Source organism: Polypterus senegalus, chromosome 7 (assembly GCF_016835505.1).
Source record: "Polypterus senegalus isolate Bchr_013 chromosome 7, ASM1683550v1, whole genome shotgun sequence".
NCBI lineage: Eukaryota > Metazoa > Chordata > Cladistia > Polypteriformes > Polypteridae > Polypterus > Polypterus senegalus.
This window is the reverse complement of record NC_053160.1, coordinates 138778112-138798109: the sequence shown is the minus strand read 5'-3', so window position 1 is coordinate 138798109 and position 19998 is coordinate 138778112. Positions and strand designations below refer to the sequence as shown.

Here is a 19998-nt window from a genome sequence, read left to right as displayed (position 1 = left end):
ATTTTAAATTTTAATTTTAATTCTATTTTTAATTTATTATTTGCACTTCATGTTGTTACACTTTAGACCTTGAGCTTCGCAATTTCGTCTATCTGTATACTTGTATACGGTTGAGATTACAATAAAGTTCACTTTGACTTTTTTATATACATAGTAGGGCGGCACGGTGGCACAGTGGTAGCGCTGCTGCCTCGCAGTTAGGAGTCCCAGGTTTGCTTCCCAGCTCCTCCCTGCATGGAGCTTGCATGTTCTCCCCGTGTCTGCGTGGGTTTCCTCCGGGCGCTCCGGTTACCTCCCAAAGTCCAAAGACATGCCGGTTAGGTGGATTGGTGATTCTAAATTGGCCCTGGTGTGTGCTTGGTGTTTGTGTATGTCCTGCGGTGGGTTGGCACCCTGCCCAGGATTGGTTCCTGCCCTGTGTTGGCTGGGATTGGCTCCAGCAGACCCCCGTGACCCTGTGTTCGGATAAAGCAGGTTGGAAAATGGATGGATGTATATACGTAGTAAATTACATATTGTTGCTGTTTTTTAAAGCATGTGTCTTATTTCAATAGTGCTTATCACACTTGCCCTATAAATGGAAACATGTTTTATAGGGATGAATTAAACTGAACTGAGCCGAAGTGAATGTCATATTTTTCATATAAAGACATCGAACTCAAGAGTGTTTACTTCAGCTGAAGTGACATAGAAGCTTACAGTATGCAGGTCACATAGCAACTTTTGACATGTAATAAAGTATATTTTCAAACATTTTATGTTATACTTTTTCATTTGTTTATCTGTCGATCTAATTTCAAGGTCTTAGAAAGAAAATTAGATTTTAAAATAGGCTTAATGTCTGCCATGGGCAATGACACCAATCAGCTAATTTGTACCAAAAAAAGAGTAAGTTACAATACTCTTTTCTCAGCAAGAAATATGTGCACATCGGTATACTGTACACCACTACTAGCTGACATATTTGCCACAAATCAAACATCTTTTCTGCAGCATAGAACATAAAACAACAAATTGAAACCAATGCTTTCCACATTCATGTATGGCTCTCAATTTAAATGTGATTTTCATTCTCAGAAAAGTAACCCATGTGTGTGCAATCTCAGAATCTCAACTGAGATGATTGTTTCCAAGTTGCTCTCTGTACATAGAAGTGTAGTATAATCACTTGTGCCTAAACAGGAAAAAGATTGGTGAATAGATTGACTATTATTTATGCTTAATTTAGGTGTGTAAATAATGTAAGAATATGAGCTTGTTTCTTTATTATGACACAGTTATTAAATGCACTATGCCACCATAAATAGGTGAATAGTCATTTTGTGAATATCAGCCTATTTCTTTAGGTAAATATTAACTCTAACTTGCTATCCCAGATCTTATTTAAGTACTTCATGAAATGCCACCTGGAGAAAACTGTTTTTAATGAAATATGTGTTTAGTGTTAAATGTAATATTTAGTGAAAACATAAGTAAGACCAAGATGACATGGTAGTTTGTGTTGCTGTCTCAAAGCTCCACAGTGTGATTCCTTATATTGTTCATTGTATAGGTGGAGATGGTGCATTTTTACATGAATTTTATTTCTGGGTTCTCATATTTCATCTGTCATCCCAGAAAAGTTCATTTTAGGTCATTTAGTGACTCAAAACAGGCCCAGTGTGGGTCAGAGTATGCTCTGAAATGGTCTGTGTGTCTATTTCTAGGACTTTCCTATCTTATGTTGTAAGGTATTTTGTAGATGGTCCAGAAAGTGGATGAATGGATAATCAAGTAAATTTACAGCTTATTTGTATTTTAAACTAGCTGTCCTCCGTTGCTCCCCCCACGAAGTAGTGAAACAGGGCAAACTTTAAAAAATGTAATTCTGGCCAAGTGGAAGGTAGGTACACTCCAACGTCAAAAGTTGGCACTGTATCTGATCATGTTCAGCTCTGACAGGAGAGCGTCCCCCATGTGGGGAGAAAAGCACGTGGCCATGATATCTTTGGCAGTCAGCAGCTATCCTCTAAAACACACTTAGCTTTAATCTCTCTCTCTCAAAAACATGAAACGTTACTCCTTAACAATATGTAGATGATAACATCTGTTGAACAAACAGGTATCCCTAGCTAAGAGGAAGCAAGGTACACTCCAACACGTGGCGAGAGATAAACTACAGTAACTTGAGCGGAAGCTGGCGCGTAAGTAAATTGGTACCACAAGCAAACTGTGATACTTAGTGAGATGAAAGAAGTTGAAGAATCAACCGGGATGTTCAAGCAAATAATAGAAAAAAACACAATCTAAACCCGTTAAGTAATTTTCTCGTGAAAAGCGGACAGACAGACAGACACTGAATTTTATATATCTATACTAATAAAAGGAAAAACCCTCACTCACTCACTCACTCACTCATCACTAATTCTCCAACTTACTCACTCATTCATCACTAATTCTCCAACTTCCCGTGTAGGTAGAAGGCTGAAATTTGACAGGCTCATTCCTTACAGCTTACTTACAAAAGTTGGGCAGGTTTCATTTTGAAATTCTACGAATAATGGTCATAACTGGAACCTATTTTTCTCCATATACTGTAATGGACGTTAGCTCGATGGCCGTGGGGGGCGGAGCTGCGTGTCACATCATCACGCCTCCCATGTAATCACATGAACTGACTGTGAATGCAGTACGTAGAAAAGAAGGAAGAGCTCCCAAAGAGCGCTGAAGAAAAACGCATACAAGCTTATTCATAAGTGCAGCTAATACGAAAACAAAGCACGGTGTAAACCATAAGTTTAAATTAAGTTTATGGACACGCTCCTGCTGCCGTTTGTCATGCCTTCGTCGAATACTTTATTCGCGAGATACAAGTTTAATGAGAAGACACGAGGTATAAACAAGACTTTGGATCACTTTGTAACGGAGTTAAAATTGCTGTAGTGTGAAACTTTTAAGTGCCGGGTCTTAGCTAACATTAAATAAAGCTGTGGACATTGCAACATCACACAAGAGAGCAGCTCACATGAACTGACTGAACGCAGTACGAGTGATCACTTCCATGCATCAAACCTGTTCAAAAAACGCATTACACAATTGACAAGGTAGGAAAAGAATATGCTCTGAGCTGAGCTCCAAAGCTAACGCGGTCTTGCGGAAGCAACTTCGCACACACTGCCACCAAATACTCACAGAAAAATCCACAAGTTAATACACACGCTGTCTCTAGAGTTGCTCCACACTCAATGTATTCCTCGCATCCCCGTTATACCCTCTGATCTCCCATTTCAATTCAGATGCCTCCACTTCCAAGTAAGGCTCTGCTGCGCGATGACAAGTAATAAGTCTCAGGGACAGACCCTTAAAAAGGTTGCCATTGATTTCAGGCAAGATTGCTTTTCTCCTGGACAACTATACATTGCATTCTCAAGAGTGAGCTTGCGCAGCTTCGTCATATTACAACCAGGGTGCAGCAAGAGACTTTTAAGTGTCGGGTCTTAGCTAATATTAAATAAAGCTGTGGACATTGCAACATCACACAAGAGAGCAGCTCACGTGAACTAACTGAACGCAGTAGGAGTGATCACTTCCATGCATCAAACCTCTTGAAAAAACGCATTACACAATTGACAAGGTAGGAAAAGAACATGCTCCGAGCTGAGCTCCATAGCTAACGCGGTCTTGCAGAAGCAACTTCGTCATGCTGCCACCAAATACTCACAGAAAAATCCACAAGTTAATACACATGCTGTCTCTAGAGTTTCTCCACACTCAATGTATTCCTCACATCCCCGTTATACCCTCTGATCTCCCATTTCAATTCAGATGCCTCAAATTTCCAGTAAGGCTCTGCTTCGCAATGACAAGTAATAAGTCTCAGGGACAGACCCTACAAAAGGTTGCCATTGATTTCAGGCAAGATTGCTTTTCTCCTGGACAACTATACGTTGCATTCTCAAGAGTGAGCTTGCGCAGCTTCATCGTATTACAACCGGAGTGCTGAACTGACAACGTGCTATATAAAGAGAACTATAACAATCGTAATAAGCTTGGCGAAGCAAGGAAAAAGGATGGACTTATATGTTGTTCATTTATACAACAGCGGAGAAGCTGTGTAAAGGCTGCTTCACAAAAGACGAGCAGAGCGCCTTATATGAGCAGGCAGTCAGCTAAAGAAGGGAATCAATAAATACCTATAATCGTAATAAACAAACAAAAAATAGCGTACAAGCCGCGGGTTAAATAAAGGAAATGGGTACCTGAACAGTAAAGTAAGTCTCAAATAGCTACACAATAACTATAGTAATCGTAATAAATGAAAAATAAAACAGTACAGAAGCGCGAAGCAAGGAGAAATGACGGCCTTATATGGCGTTCGTTTATAAAGCAGCTGAGAAGCTGTGTGAAGGCAGCTACACAAAAAAACAGCAGAGCACCACACTCTGAATGTATTCCTCGCATCACCGTTATACCCTCTGATCTCCCATTTAAATCAAATGCCTCAAATTTCCAGTAAGGCTCTGCTTCGCGATGACAAGTAATAAGTCTCAGGGACATACCCTACAAAAGGTTGCCATTGATTTCAGGCAACATTGCTTTTCTCCTGGACAACTATACATTGCATTTTTCGTCATATTACAACCGGAGTGCTGAACTGACAACGTGGTATACAAAGAGATCCTTAACAGATAGTTATTGGTATATTTTCCCTCCGTTTAAAAAGGTTTTCTTTTCTTCTTAATAGAAATTTAAAAGCAGTACTTTCTCGCTGCGAAGCTCGGGATTTTGCTATATACAGTATATATATATATATATATATAGATATGTATATATATATATGTATCTATGTATGTATGTATGTGTATATATATATATATATATATTTAGATATGTATATAGATGTGTAAATATATATTTGGATATGTGTGTATATATGTAGATATGTATATATGCATATGTATATATGTTTATATGTGTGTGTGTGTGTGTGCATATATATATGACAGCAACACTCATAACAGTGACAAAACAATTACATTGACAATCATGTTACGTTATTATTAAAATGTTTCCTTTTCTTTTTCATAACTTCTTTAACACACTACTTCTCGCTGTGAAGCACGGAATTTTGCTAGTATATATATATATATATATATATATATATATATATATATATATATATATATATATACTAATAAAAGGCAAAGCCCTCACTGACTCACTCACTCACTCACTGACTCATCACTAATTCTCCAACTTCCCATGTACGTAGAAGGCTGAAATTTGGCAGGCTTATTCCTTACAGCTTACTTACAAAAGTTAAGCAGGTTTCATTTCGAAATTCTACACTTAACGGTCATAACGGTCGATAACGGTCGACAATGTCCGCCATGTTGAACTTTCTTATTTATGGCCCCATCTTCACGAAATTTGGTAGGCGGCTTCCCTGCGCTAACCGAAACCAATGTACGTACTTATTTCGGTGGTATGCTGCCACTGTCAGCCGCCATATTGAACTTTCCAACGTCACTAATTCTCCAAATTCCCGTGTAGGTAGAAGGCTGAAATTTGGTACTTATTTCGGTGGTATGATGCCACTGTCGGCCGCCATATTGAACTTTTCAACAGTCTTTGTTACTTATGGGCCCATCTTCAAGAAATTTGGTACGCGGGTTCCCAACGCTAACTGAATCCTACTTACGTACATATTTACGTCAATAGCCTGCAGCTCAGTCACCGTGTGAGGCAGCGTTGGGTCCCCCATCCCAACGCCTCCCACGTTGTTGGCTGCCTGCCTATATAAGGCCGTCCGTCGCTCCAGTCTCTACATTCCCTTCCTTGCTTCGCCACGGGATTCATGTTTCCCAGCTGATAACTACAGCCTTTTTATTTAATCCATGGCTTCTCCGCTGTTTTATTGTTCATTTATTATGATTATAGTTATTGTGTAGGTATTTTAGACTTACTTTACATTGTTCAGGTACCCATTTCCTTTATCATTCCAACCGTACCCGGATTAGCATGTCTATCGACATCGATCAAAGAACTGTCACTTACCGAGTGGTTTCCATGCCCGGAGATGGCACCTATCTTTTCCATTCTCTTTGTTACATATTGCATGGCCATATCAGGCTCACTCTTGATATCTGCAGAAACATTGTGTCTTATGTATTGAATGACTGGGACAGGTTCAAGGTGTGGACTGATGACGTTACAGGAGATAATTATACTACACAGGAGCACTATAAGAGTGAAATGCTTAAGCCCTTCACCTATGCATCTGCATGTGAGTTGATGGCTACCGCTGAATTGTTCGGTTGTCACTTTCAAGTGTACCGAAATGGCCAAATATTTTACACCTTTGGACAACCGCCAATGCCTCTTAAACATCTTAGATTCACAGGTGACGATTTTAGTAGTGGACACTTTGATGTTTATGAATGTTTAAACTCTCAAAAGCTGGATGTGAAGTTATCGATGAAACTGGTTGTATACTTACAACGCTTGACAGATGCCGAATGTCACTTCAACACAAGTCCTACAAACACTGTCGAATTGAAACAAACCATGAAACTCAAACCGATTATGACAGCAGCAATCCAAGCTGTGAGATTTGAAACAAAATTACTGTTCACATGGCCAACTGTACTTACATGCTTAAGAGTAAGCTCAGCGCACAGCTTGTTCATATTTCAACCGGAGGGCCGAACTCACAATGTGGTATACAAAGAGATCCTTAACAAATAATTATTGGTATATTTTCCCTCAGTTTAAAAAGGTTTCATTTTCTTCTTAATAAAACTTTTAAGGCAGTTCTTCGCAGCTGCGAAGTGGGGTTATTTTGCTATATATATATATAGATATGGATATAATGTGTTTGTGTATGTGTGTATATATTTAGATAGATAGATATATATATATATATATATATATATATATATATAATGTGTGTGTATGTATGTACAGCATGTATGTGTATATATATATAGAGATATAGATACAGATATATATAGATATATATATAGATATTAGATTATATATATATAGATATATATACTGTATATATAATGTATATATATATATATATATATATATATACAGTGATCCCTCGCTATATCACGCTTCGACTTTCGCGGCTTCACTCTATCGCGATTTTTTTCTCAAACACGATTACGTCACTACGCATGCGCTTTCTGAGAACTTTTATCTAAGCCCTACGATGGCTCCTAAACGTGCTGCTTTTTCTAAGACTTCTGACAATAAAACTAAGCGCCGGAGGAAGATGCTTACTATCCAGGAGAAGGTGAAACTCTTGGATATGATTAAAGATAGCAATACCCTACAAAAGTCTCCTCACGCATATGAAAAGACAGCGCCAGCAACTGCCTATCAAGATGTTCTTCAGCCGCGCACCCAGACACCCACTGCCTATTCCTAGTACTTCTTCACTGAAGACAACAACGCACCTGCTGAAGATACTGCACCACCTCTGAAGACTCGCCTACTGAGGTCGTGCCTTCATAGGTTGGTGGTTGTGTGCAATTAAATGTACAGTACAATAATCTACTAGATAAAAGCGTTCGGGATTGTCCTTCCGTCCCGTGAGTGCAAAGCGTAGCGGTATTCCGCTTATTACAGACTTACTACTTGCAGCTTGAGGAACGAAGCGGCGCGATGTGCGCAGAGTTCTGGTGCTGTCACTGTTCACTTGCTTTTGTGCGTGATGCGCTGGAAAAATAGACAAAACTATGTCTCGGGAAATAATTAATGTTGATGGAGTACAAATGTCTCACAGCGTAGTAAATATCAGGGGAGATGATGCTTGCTTATTCTCATCTATAGCTTATTTAGTGCATGAAACTCCGTTTTTAGCGGTACAGATTCGGGCTGACATTGTACGACTTTGGACAGGCACTTGAGGGGATAAAAAAAACGTAGGTTTTCGGGAGATGTTATGAATGGGCACTTTGATGTTCTCATTCCCTACACTTACATGCCTGATGTACACATGGAGTGCACAAAAATTGAGGATAAAAGTCGGTCGCCTTAAAAGGCGAGTGCGCCTAGTAATATGATATTTGTAACGTCTCATATGTCTTATTTTCTCTTATTTTGTCTAATATATTGGGTAATATGAGTGTAATGGTGACTAAAGGATGTTATTTCATGTCTAGAGGGCTCTAATAATGTTAAAAAACGTATTTAGAAGGTCGTAAACAGGTTTTCTATACTCTAACTGCGAAAATATTAGATTTATAAATAAAGAATTCTACTTCGCGAAAATTCATTTATCACGGTAGAATCTGGTATGGATTAACCATGATAAACGAGGGTTCACTGTATATATATATGACAGCAACAGTCATAACAGTGACAAAACAATAACAGTGACAAAACAATTACATTGACGATCATGTTACGTTATTTTCAAGATGTTTCCTTTTCTTATGTGCGCTCAACTATGTTGCGCATGTTAAAGTTGTCTGTGAAGGGCTCCCTGTTTAAATGCGGCTGCCAGTTGTGAACTGGGCCCTTCATCGCACAGCATTATGATTTTTTATAAGGAAAACAAAATTACAAAAGAAAACCCTTGGACATTGATTCGATAGGAACGGCCTACTTGGAATCACTGTCCGAATAGTAATTATGTGGTGGTGTGGGAGAATTTCCGCTTCTGTCCGTTTACAGTCCGTCTCATTTTCACGACACTATCGTTTCCTCTCACGATGTCTTCTCAACCTTTCTCCAATCTTGCAGGTTGCTTTGTGGCAATCCAAAGAGTAAGGCAATATACACGGAGCAATGGTTATAAAAGGGGGACACATAGGTATCCAGGCTCTTTAAAGCATAAATAGGGATCACTTCACTGACATGTGAGCAAGCCACGGTACAACTGTGAGACGCGCAGCACTCGCCGGCTACAACGTAACAATAATAATTTCCGGAATGTGCTGTTACGTTGTCATTCATTTTACCCAATGTCTTTCCTTCAATCATATTTTACGTAGGCACGTACCTTTTATCTTCGGCAATCTCATTCTCTAACCAGGCCTCAGGAGCTAACCAGCATAACACTGTCCACCACCCCTTTCGTTATTCCAGCACATTGTTGACATCCGTGAGTAACAACAATGTACTAAACTGGAAGATGGTCTACAAGCAAAGATCAAGATCTAAATGAAGATCTCTTTAGTTAATTTAAAGCACAACAATTTGTTTAGTTTGAATGTCTGTGTTTTGAGGTGTGACTGGACTACTACAGTCTTCAGTAGTGTAAGCCTGGAGGAAATTCTTAATGCAATGCCTATGTTTTAGCTGTCTCTCTACTGCCATCTAGTGCTTCTTCTTCTAATTCATTCGCGGACAAACAAAGATCAAGATCCAAATGAAGATTATACATAGAGATATATGCTACTTCAGTTCAATGTAAAGACCAAGGGCATTGTACACAAACTTCTTTGTAGTTTATAATGAAAATTAAAAGCAAAATTATAGCAACCAGTAATTCTTACCAACCCGCGCTGTCATTGGAAAAGCTCTAAACTTCACTGAGACATCTGCAAAGATTCCTCCAGTGCGGGTCACATTGATAATGGGCCCAACGTAGTTCTCTGCCACACTTATTGTAGAAGATGACAAACTGAGAATTCCAAATGCGTCATCACTGGCTTCAATGATCACCTCACTGATTGTGTCAATTTTCAGCCCCAAACGTGGAGAAAATACAACTGTAAACATAACAGAAATTGAAAAACAAAATTGTTTTATAATGAAAGTAATATTACTTACAGAGTTATACCTCAGCATTTACTTAAATAGTTAAAAAAAGGAACAGTCTCTTTTAGGTTTTTAATCGGGATATTATAGTTTTTTATACAAATAGCAATAAACTAGGGATGTGATCAATGAAAAGTGTAAATCTCATTGTGTTCTCTCATTAAGTATTATGTCAATTAGATTAAAAAAAAACAAAAAAAAAAAACAGTGAAACACTAGCTAAAGTTTCAAATTTGACAAATTAATATGTAAATTTATGGCACTTCCATTATCAGGCTCTGTACCAGAACATGCCCAGTATCTATTATGTATTCATTTTTCTGCCTCTTTTAAATGTAGTGTTTTTCTTGAGTTTTCTTAATGAAGACAATAACTTTTATAATGAATTGACTCCAAAATTACTATGATTTGGTATTCCCTGATGAAAGAATGTATTGCCACTTTGTTCACATTTTCATACTGCAGAGTGTATTCTTAAGGATTTGCATGATTTTTAGGCTAACCTAAAGACAGGGTGATGATATTCAGTTTTGGAGTCTCGAACAACTGCAGGTTTTTGTCCCAACTTATTCAGTAGCTGCAGGAGTGGTTTCCCAGCGTCATGCTGTGTGAGATAACCAGTGCAATGTTTCATTTCCAGTATAATGCTGTAATGTTACCTCTTTATTTGCAAAAAGTATGTACTATTGTTTTATTTAAAATGTGGAATATAAATTAAGCAGTTAAGGAGCTATTGCATTCCACTGTTGATACCAGTTGTAAATCTTTGTTATCTTAAAGATCTGTAGATTGGCATCATGCTAGTTATCATCTTCCTATCTACAAAAGCAGACAGAAGTAGAGAACAACATCTGCATCTTGCTGAACTTAAGATATAACTCTAAAATGTATTACACATATATTTTCATAACCTGTATGACTCTTTTCAAGGTTGCATGTGACTTTATAGTTTACATTTCTTGAAATTTAACACAAATGTATTTTCTATGGTAACTATAGCAAATTTAGTTCAATTTTTTACACAAACCGTGACCATAAAAAAGTGGTGATTAAAACAATGGTTCATTATTCATTATCTTTTGGGTTTATCAGTCACCAATTTACTTTAAGAGTAAGCTGATGCTATTAAGTTCATAATGAGTAAAATACTACATAAACATACATTTTATTCACAATATATAGTGAAAGGAAAACATGCCTCATTGAAGAGTGTTGAAGTAAAAATGTACTTAGGAAAAATATTTTTAAACATGGAGATCCATTAGTATCACTCATCATCATAAGGACAACATCCTTATTACAGTAAATGTTGCTAGTAGTTTATTGTCCATTACAAAATATTGTAAATCAAACATGACAGTATTGTTAACTTTTGCTAGATAAGTTACTAGATATCTGTAAGAAACCTCTTAATCACTTTTAGAGTGCAGTTGTTGATAGGGTAAGATCAAGAATTAGTGTATTATTCAACTTACATTTTGGTTTTAAACAATGACTATTATTTCAAAATACTGACATGCTGTTATCAACAAATGAAAAATACTTACTTGTTCTCTGTTGAACTCCTTGTATAAGAGAAACGTTAGTCAGTTGAATGAAAACAGACTCAGCCCGTTCGGGTTCCGTATCATCCAGTATATTGAGCGTAATGTTAGCTTCACTTTGATTGGCTACAAATGTCACAAAACCTGATACTGGAAGAAAATCACTTCCTTCTTTAGCCCTGGATGTTGAAAAAGGAATTACAGCTGAGAATTCATTGTCCTTTACTGTTTCATAACCAACTTTTACTGATCCCATAAGCCCTTTAAGCCTTTGTATGACTAATACAGTAGTCTTATTTCCTTCTTGCACACGGATAGATTTGCTGTTATTTGAAAAAATAAAAATCCCATATGGATCATCACTGGCAAGAACCGTGAGGTTACTTTTTGTCAGCATTCCTAAGCGTCCATTGGAGACATTGATAAGATTGATAACAAAAGTCTTGTCCAGCTCAGGCACTTCATCTGATGAGATCTGGATGACTATGCTACCTTCATTCTGACCAATATCAAAAGTGACATTGCCCACTTTAGTAACAAGATCTGAAGCATTTGTATCAGCTTCCCAAAAAATGGTGGTCCTAGATAATGCACCAGCAATACGTTTGACCTGTCCAAAAGAAAAAAAAAGTCTTAATCGCAACGTTTTTAACTGAGACTACTTATAAACCTTTTAATGTGTGTACATAACTGATGTGTAAAATTTTGAGTTTTCATTTATTTGATTATGATGATTTTTGTGATGTGACAGTGATACAATTGTCATATCTACTTAAATAAATCCTAAAATACGTTTAAATAATTTCAGTTATCAACACAATAAAAATAAATGCAACATTCTGAGATATGCTCAGTAATTTCAAATTTTATAAACTTGCAAAACTGAACACATTTTGTATTTATGACATTGGAAAAATAAGATTTCTTCTTTCTATTTAAACATAACCATGAGAGCATAAACATCAGAATAACTGTGATATATGATGAATGATTTATATGCTGTGATTTGTCCTATTTGGAGTAAAATTATAAAGTTAAGTTATACAGTGCAGCAATACTATGAGCTGTGGTTTCCTCCCACAGTTCAAAGACATTCTGTTAGGTTGACTGTAATTTGATTTGGATGCATGGATGGATGGATAGAAATGTGTCAATGTAACATATCTTTCCACTTTTGCATTTACTTTTTTGTTTTTAATTTATTTACAATAACCAACCAGCAATCATGGAGCACCCTCAGTTGCTGCAAGCGTTTTAACCATACTTTTTTTTACCACTATTTATTATTATATTCTTTTAATACTCTCATGTTTATGTATATGATCATTTGATGTTGTAGCTACAAACCTGTGTTTGGTTAACTGCAATGTAGTGTGTATAATATTCTAATTGGTTAAAATCAATAAAAAAGTAACACACCTGAAGAACAACAGTGCTGTATCCATCCTCAGGCTCTGTGCCATTCACATTAAGAGAATCCATGCTGAACTGAAAGATTCCATGAGCATCATCTGATGCCTCAATGGTCACCAGGATATGAGAAGCTGGTCCAAGGCTGGCTGAAAGAAATATTTAAGTAACTATCCACTATTGTTGGAAAAGTTCACATTTCTAAGGGTGGTACAGTGCAACAGTGGTTGCTGTCTTCAAGTTCACTTACAGGCTCATTTGACTTTGGAATAATTTTTGGATGTTCCCTAACATTTATGTTGTTTTCACCTAAACCATTATAGTATGCGTGAATATTTTGCTGAGATTTTGAACCTTGTGATGGATTAATGGATGGATCATGATTTAACTCCCTTATAGCCTTGAAATGAAAGTAAACTGTCAATGGATGCCCAAGAAAAAAATCTCACATATACATTTGCAAAAAACTCTTGATTAAGAGGGCAAGGTGATCACCACAGTAAGCACATTATAGTGACCTAAGGGGAGATAGGAATCCACAGAAGGAAGGACGTGACAGACATAGCTTAGCATCAAGGATTTTAATTCACTGAGTAGTCATAATGGAAGGGCCAACACCACAAAAAACATGCATTACTCCAAAACAGCGGAGTGCATGTTCATGAAATTTTGCATGTACTGTATATTACAGTTAATTTAACATAACAAACAAAGTTTATGGAGTTTCTAAAGTTTCATCTCAATTAGGGTTCATTAGAGAGAACACCACCAAATATTCTTGCCAGTCTACATGCTATATCAATGATTCAGTTTTTCAACAAGCCAGTCAGTTTATTAATGTGGGATTAAACATCTATTTGTGAAACACTAGTAAACCAAGAAATACAAAGAAATAGCATTTATGGCTCCCTCCCAGCATGGAGTTACCGCAATTATGGAAACCAATCATATGCAAAAAGAACAAATTCTGGACTCATGACAGCAGAGAAATTGACAGCTACCAGAAAGGTAGTGAAGATGACAGATGGGACACTTGCATTTCAGTAATTTATTTATTAAATAAAGTTAATTTGTTATATTTGTATTTGCTGTATATATACTGATATATAATTCAATTCTGATTACAATGGATATATTCAATCTTGATATTTATGAATTGAAATTTGAATATATAAATCCAAATTGATTATACATTGACTGCATATTTAAACACTGGGGAACACAACCACAGAATAAGGAGCACTGTAAGGCTCATCATTGCTTATATAGGGCCAGTGTTTCTTGTGAAATAACCAAACAATGATCAAACTAATTATAAAATATAATAAGAGCGCAGTGTTAGCCATTTGAAGGTACACTATCAGAACATACGTCTTTCCTATTAACATTAATTAAATAAATTAATTTGTGTGTAGTTAATTTTCCATACAACACTGTATGAATTCACTTTTATTTGGTTTACTGGTAAAATGATGAGTGGACTACCTTGATTACAAATAAACCACAACGAGAAGTGAAGACTATGTTTAATTTTTTTTCAAAAGTCAAAGAAATGTCTGATTTTTCACACTTGTACACTATTAGGTTAATTTGTAAACCTTGTTGCTGTTTTGTCAACTGCAGACAATTTCAAAACTTAATAAAATCTTAAATAAAAATTCAACTTTAGATAATTCGACTGAGAAATAAAAATTTAGAAATTGATATCTCAGAACAGTGCAGTACAAAATAGTCAACAGATGAAATTAATATAGTGACGTGCTAAGAAGCTGACAGGGTTCTTACCACGCTGATGGAGAGCTGGGAGGAAGAAGTCTGTTTCTCCACCTCCAACTCCACTGCCACTGCCCTCACTCCTAAAGAATTCATCAACTTCAGGAACACGAAAAACATACATTGAAAACAACATAAACAGTAGCGACAATAAACAGTTGAGAATGGAGACACAAAGAGCCATAGTCAGAATAGAATTCAAAGTGTAATATTGAACGGCAAGACAATTTAGCAAGAATTCACCATAACAGACCAAATGTATTACAAACAATTAAGAAACTGAGAAATGTGACAGAAACATACAAAGCTATAAAATGAGCTGACTGTGATTTATTAGCAATGCAGAATTATTGGTGTCTTATTTATTTTATCATAAGACAGGAAAAGAAGAAAAACCTGAAAGAAGTTATTTAAAAAAAAATGATAGTAATAATATCAAATTATACAATTCTAAAACCTGCCTAATACTGCCTACATTGCAGGAAACAGTCCTTGACAAGGTGCAAGTCAAAATAGCAATAATTTATTACATAAATAAAATTATTTAAAATTTTACTTTTATTAGCTAAACCTTGGAAATACTTACTGAGCATTGGACAACAGTATAATTAAACAATATGCGCTTTTAGTTTTACAACATTTTATCTTGATCTTGGGTCTCAAGTAGAATGGCATGCGTAGAATTCAAACTAAAACATGGTGCGTGGAAAAAAATTGAAATGTGTGTATGGACAAAAAATCCAGATGTATGAAACGGTACGCACTTCCCTTTATAAATCCCAATGAACGTGTAATTTAACGCACGTGCCTACAGCCCCACCTAGACTCCTCCCAGAATTTTATATTTGAATATGCAAATCAATATAAATAGCCCCTTCCGTTCAGTGTGTTGTTAAAAGACAATGGCAAAAAAGCAGAGGGAAAAAAGAATTTCAGCGAATGTGAATTGGAAGCAAGGAAAAAAGCATTATTTTTTGGCTTAAGCAGTGAAATAAGCAACAAAAGGAAACTGATGGAGTAATGCAGTGGCAGATGGGCAGATATCAAAGTTGACGTGAAAAGGCAAGTCCCAGCCCATCGTCTGCTTATTCTGTTTCAGACAATTTTACAAAAGCTGACCCCCATGCTGAGGACAAAAATCCACCCGGTGATTGTGCTGATGTGCTCAGCACATCTTTGGGCGCTGGCTGCTCACACACCTCTGCCTCAGAAACTGCTGGGCAGCCATCTGGCTGTGTGCTGACAGATGCTGTTCTAAAGTCATAGAATGCAATAGAGGATGCTGTAGGAGATGTGCCCAATGAACTAAGAAATATAAGGGCTGCACTATGTGATACTGATGACAAATTTAATCAATTGGTTAAAAAATAAATGATTCATCTGATTACCTGTTTTTACATTCTGCTAATTACTTTCAAACAAAGTTGTAACACTGTCCAATTTGTCTGAATAATTGGTAGGTCAGGGTCAAGTTCATCATATCGCATCTCTTCAGGTACGGGGAAACCACGATTGTATGCCCCATTATGCAGCATGTTACATGCTTGCACAATGCAGTACACTTTCTGTGGACCATAGAGCAGCACATTAATAGAGTAGAAATACTTCTATTTACATAATTAAATTAATTCTCTGAAGGTACCTTTATAGTGTAGAATGACTCAAGGGATCGATTCTTTGCTCTTAACATGGCTCTTTAAGGTGACTCGCTATCCATAAAAGGACTACTTGCCTTTTTGCAGCACTAGTTGGTAAAACCACCTGTGACTAAGTGGAGTGGCCGTTTTTATAAGCTCTCCTGGTAATGATGATGACATTCCAGTTCATTCTTTTGGTGATTCAACCCTGGCCGATGTAACTTGTCAAGAGCCATTTCAATAGTAATGTACCCTAATTTGGAAAACCGGATGTTGCTGCAAATTGCACTTTGATATTTCCTAGTTCAACCACTGTGTAAGAAAATTTTACATGACAGATTGATGACAAGTGGATAATACCCTCCTATACAGCTGGAACAGCATAACTTTGTGATGATTGTGAAAGTTCATGTTAGAGTTCCTGTTAAAGCTCCTGTGGCTAAAAACCCAAGAGTGGACAGAACATGTAAAGGAGCAGTTACAGCACAATTTCTCAAAGTCTGCCTTTGTAAAGCCGGTGCCAGTTCAGCACATAGCTCCAAGAGGATAGCTCTTGGAAATCAAAATCGACTTAGAAGCCAGTCACCATCATCTGTAAAATACATGCTCTCTCTTCTAATTCTCCCATTTGTGATGTCTTCTGACGACACTAGAGCATCCAAGGTATTTGAAATAGTTTGGCCATTCCGTGCACCATTATATTATTACAGAATGATTACAATCAAGTGAATTCAATTTGTAAACAATATGCAATTAATTTCACTATATATGATAAAGGCCGCATCATGGATGCTAATGTGAAAAAGAAGGGAAATGACGCAAACAGTAGCACTGCTTTGACGCTGGGTGCTGCCTATTTGTGAAACCGAGCAGAAACGTGTGTATGAGGCTGCCATGAAAATGTGCGTGGTTTTACAACAATTTTAGTTTATATACGTCTCAAAGTGAGCGTGGAAACTGGAATATGCAACATTTTTGTGTGTACATACCATTTATATAAGAGGCCCCCTGTCTTTTCAAATGTGTCATACTGGCTGCTATACTGTATATGCATTTTATTATTCCTTTAAGTTTGTACACATTATATATTCTGTAATTAACCCAGTGTTATAATGTAATATATTTCTTTTTCAAAGGCTAATTCAGACCCAAATATGTTAAAAAAAACCCAAAAACATAGTATTCCGATCTTGTGCTTACCTCCACCATTTGGGTTATAAAGTTGCACTTTAAATGACTTATCCAGCTCAGGAATAAAATTATCAGTGATGTTCACACGTATATATTTAAAATATTCACCAGGTAGAAATTCCAAGGTGCCTTCTATTTCCTGCAATGTAAGATATTATTTCTTAAAACACTTAAAACTGTTTGCAAAGGCAAAATAATTTTACTTATTAAACAACCTACTTCCTGAACCCTGTTTTTCCTTTAAAAGTTGGCAGTCAACTACATTCTATCTTTGTGGCACTGAGCACAATTAAATGTTCTCTAAACATCTAACTCAACATCTAAAATAGGCAGTTATTAATAAGTGAGAATGCATCTTAGTATCACCTGTGATAGATTAGCATGCAGTTCAGTTGCACTGAGTGCAATTAACTGGTGACACTAAATTGTTTGAATATAGAAAGATGAATAAGCGTGTGCCCTCTGATAGACTGGCACACGGCTTTTGTTCCTGCTTTGTAACTGTAATGGGGATTAATGATTTTATTTGAAGAAAATAAAATTTCACATCATCAAGTATAACTTATACAACAAAGAAAATAACATACCAAGTCAAACTTAACGTACCATAATTCAAATCCCATCCGAGAGAAAGAGAGGAGAACCAACAACAACAGCAAATCTTTAAAAAGAACAAAGAAGGAAAAATATCCCTTTCCCCGCAGTCAGTCATTGCCCAACCTAATAAATACTATCACAGGGCCACAGGAGTCTGCTGGAGCCAATCCCAGCCAACACAAGGACGCAAGGCAGGAACAAATCCCAGGCAGGGCACCAGCCCACTGCAGATATAAATGCTTATTCTACATTTTTTTAATTAGATCTTTCCAGACTTTATGTGAGAATTTGATATTTTCCAATTTCAAATGGTAGAGAAAAATCATTTACCCACTGACTTGTAACAGGTGAGCTAGAATTTTTCCAGTTGAGCAAGATAAGTCCATGTGCAAGTAGTGAGGTAAAGATAATTAGTTTGTTTGTCCTTCTCTACTTTAAGCCCATCTGGGAGTACACCCAATACAACTATTAATGGATTTGAAGTGATTGTGACACCAAAGCTGTCTGATAGGTATTTAAAAATTGTGGACAGGATTGATTTTATTTTGGTGCATGCCCAAAACATGTGACCAACTGAGGATGGAGTTCGACTGCAAGATGGATCTTGCCATGGAAATATTTTGGACAATTTTAAACGAAACAGTGCTTGAAAAAAGATTTTAAGCTGAGCAATTGTATGCTTTGCACATATGGAGCTCGAGTGAATTCTTTGCATGGATGCCTTCCACTCCTTTTGTGAAATATTGAGTAACAGATCCTTTCGCCACTGTACTCTGGGATCTTTGAAAGGAAGGGACTTTAAATGTTTTTATATATTATAGAAATATGTAGGAGGTGAGAAACATTGGGCAGATTCCGTTTAGCAAAGTTTCTAATTTGAAAGTAGTAGAAAAATTGTGTTGATGGGAAGCTAAATTTAAAGTGTAATTGTTCATAGGATGCAAAGACATTATCTACATGCAAATCTCTAAATGATTTGTTCTTGTACGTTTTCCACACATTAAAAACTGTGTAAGTTTAAGAGGGTGGAAAAAAGTGGTTATTGTGCAGAGTTGCAACAAATAAAAGGTTCTATATCTTGACGTATGTCCTAAATTAGTTTCATGTTCTGAGTGAATGAAGAATAATTGGGTTGTTAGTATATTGACAATAACTTGAATTTACTGAGGTACAAAGCAAGGAGTACCACAGGATTTTATCTCTATTGCAGACCAAGCTTGTGTGAGTTCATCAATTTGTGTCAATGTCAAGGTTTTCATAGCTTGCATATTTGCCACCCAGTAGTAAAACTGAAAGTTAGGTAGTGCCATGCCACCTTCTGCTTTAGGTAGTTGTAGGGTTGACCTTAAGAGGTGTGGATGTTTCGATTTACATATGAATTAAGTTATGATTGAATCTAATTTTTTTAAAAATGATTTGTTAATGTATATGGGGATGATTTGAAATAGAAAAAAAAGCTTGGGAAGGACGTTCATCTTGAGTGTTGATTCTCACTGCTAAAGTGAGATAGAGGGTAGACCATGGATGCCCATCTTGTTTACATTTTTCCATGCAGACAACAAAATTTTGTTGAAAAAAAGCTTTATATTTACTTGTGATGTTTACCCCTAGGTATTCAAAGTGATCTGTGGTGATAAATGGGACGGTGTCCAATATAATATTGTTTTGTTGAGAGTTCGCAGGAAAAAGCACACTTTTATTCAAATTAATTTTGAGTCCACATATCTTTTGAAATTCTCCTTCTGTTGTTAGGACTACTGGCACATAAGTTTGTGCGTCTGATATATACAGTATTACATCATCTGCATATAGTGATATTGTCTGTTCAAGTACTTCTCTGATAATCTCCTTTATCTCAGTTGCATTTTGAAAGTGAAAAGGCAATGGCTCAATGGCAATTGAAAAGAGCAGTTTTGATATGGGGCATCCTTGTCTACTATCATTTTCTAGTTTGAAGTAGTCTGAAATAATGTCGTTAATGCAAACTGAAGCTCCTGGACTAGTATACAGTAGTTTGAACCACGCACATATTGTGTATTCCATCAAAAAGGGAGTAGTATCAGGTGCGCACCGGATACTATCAAGTGAGC

At 36.6% G+C, this 19998-nt stretch overlaps 1 protein-coding gene across 1 annotated transcript in view; it reads right to left on the bottom strand.

The window, feature by feature from the left end:
- adgrv1 (adhesion G protein-coupled receptor V1) overlaps positions 1-19998 on the bottom strand; it is a 669968-nt gene that overhangs the window by 444059 nt on the left and 205911 nt on the right. The window contains exons 25-29 of the mRNA XM_039759338.1: positions 17321-17450; positions 14496-14582; positions 12720-12859; positions 11304-11910; positions 9492-9707 (exon numbers count right to left, since the gene is read on the bottom strand). Of these exons, the coding sequence (XP_039615272.1) occupies positions 9492-9707; positions 11304-11910; positions 12720-12859; positions 14496-14582; positions 17321-17450 (1180 nt within the window). The remainder of the gene's footprint in view (positions 1-9491; positions 9708-11303; positions 11911-12719; positions 12860-14495; positions 14583-17320; positions 17451-19998) is intronic.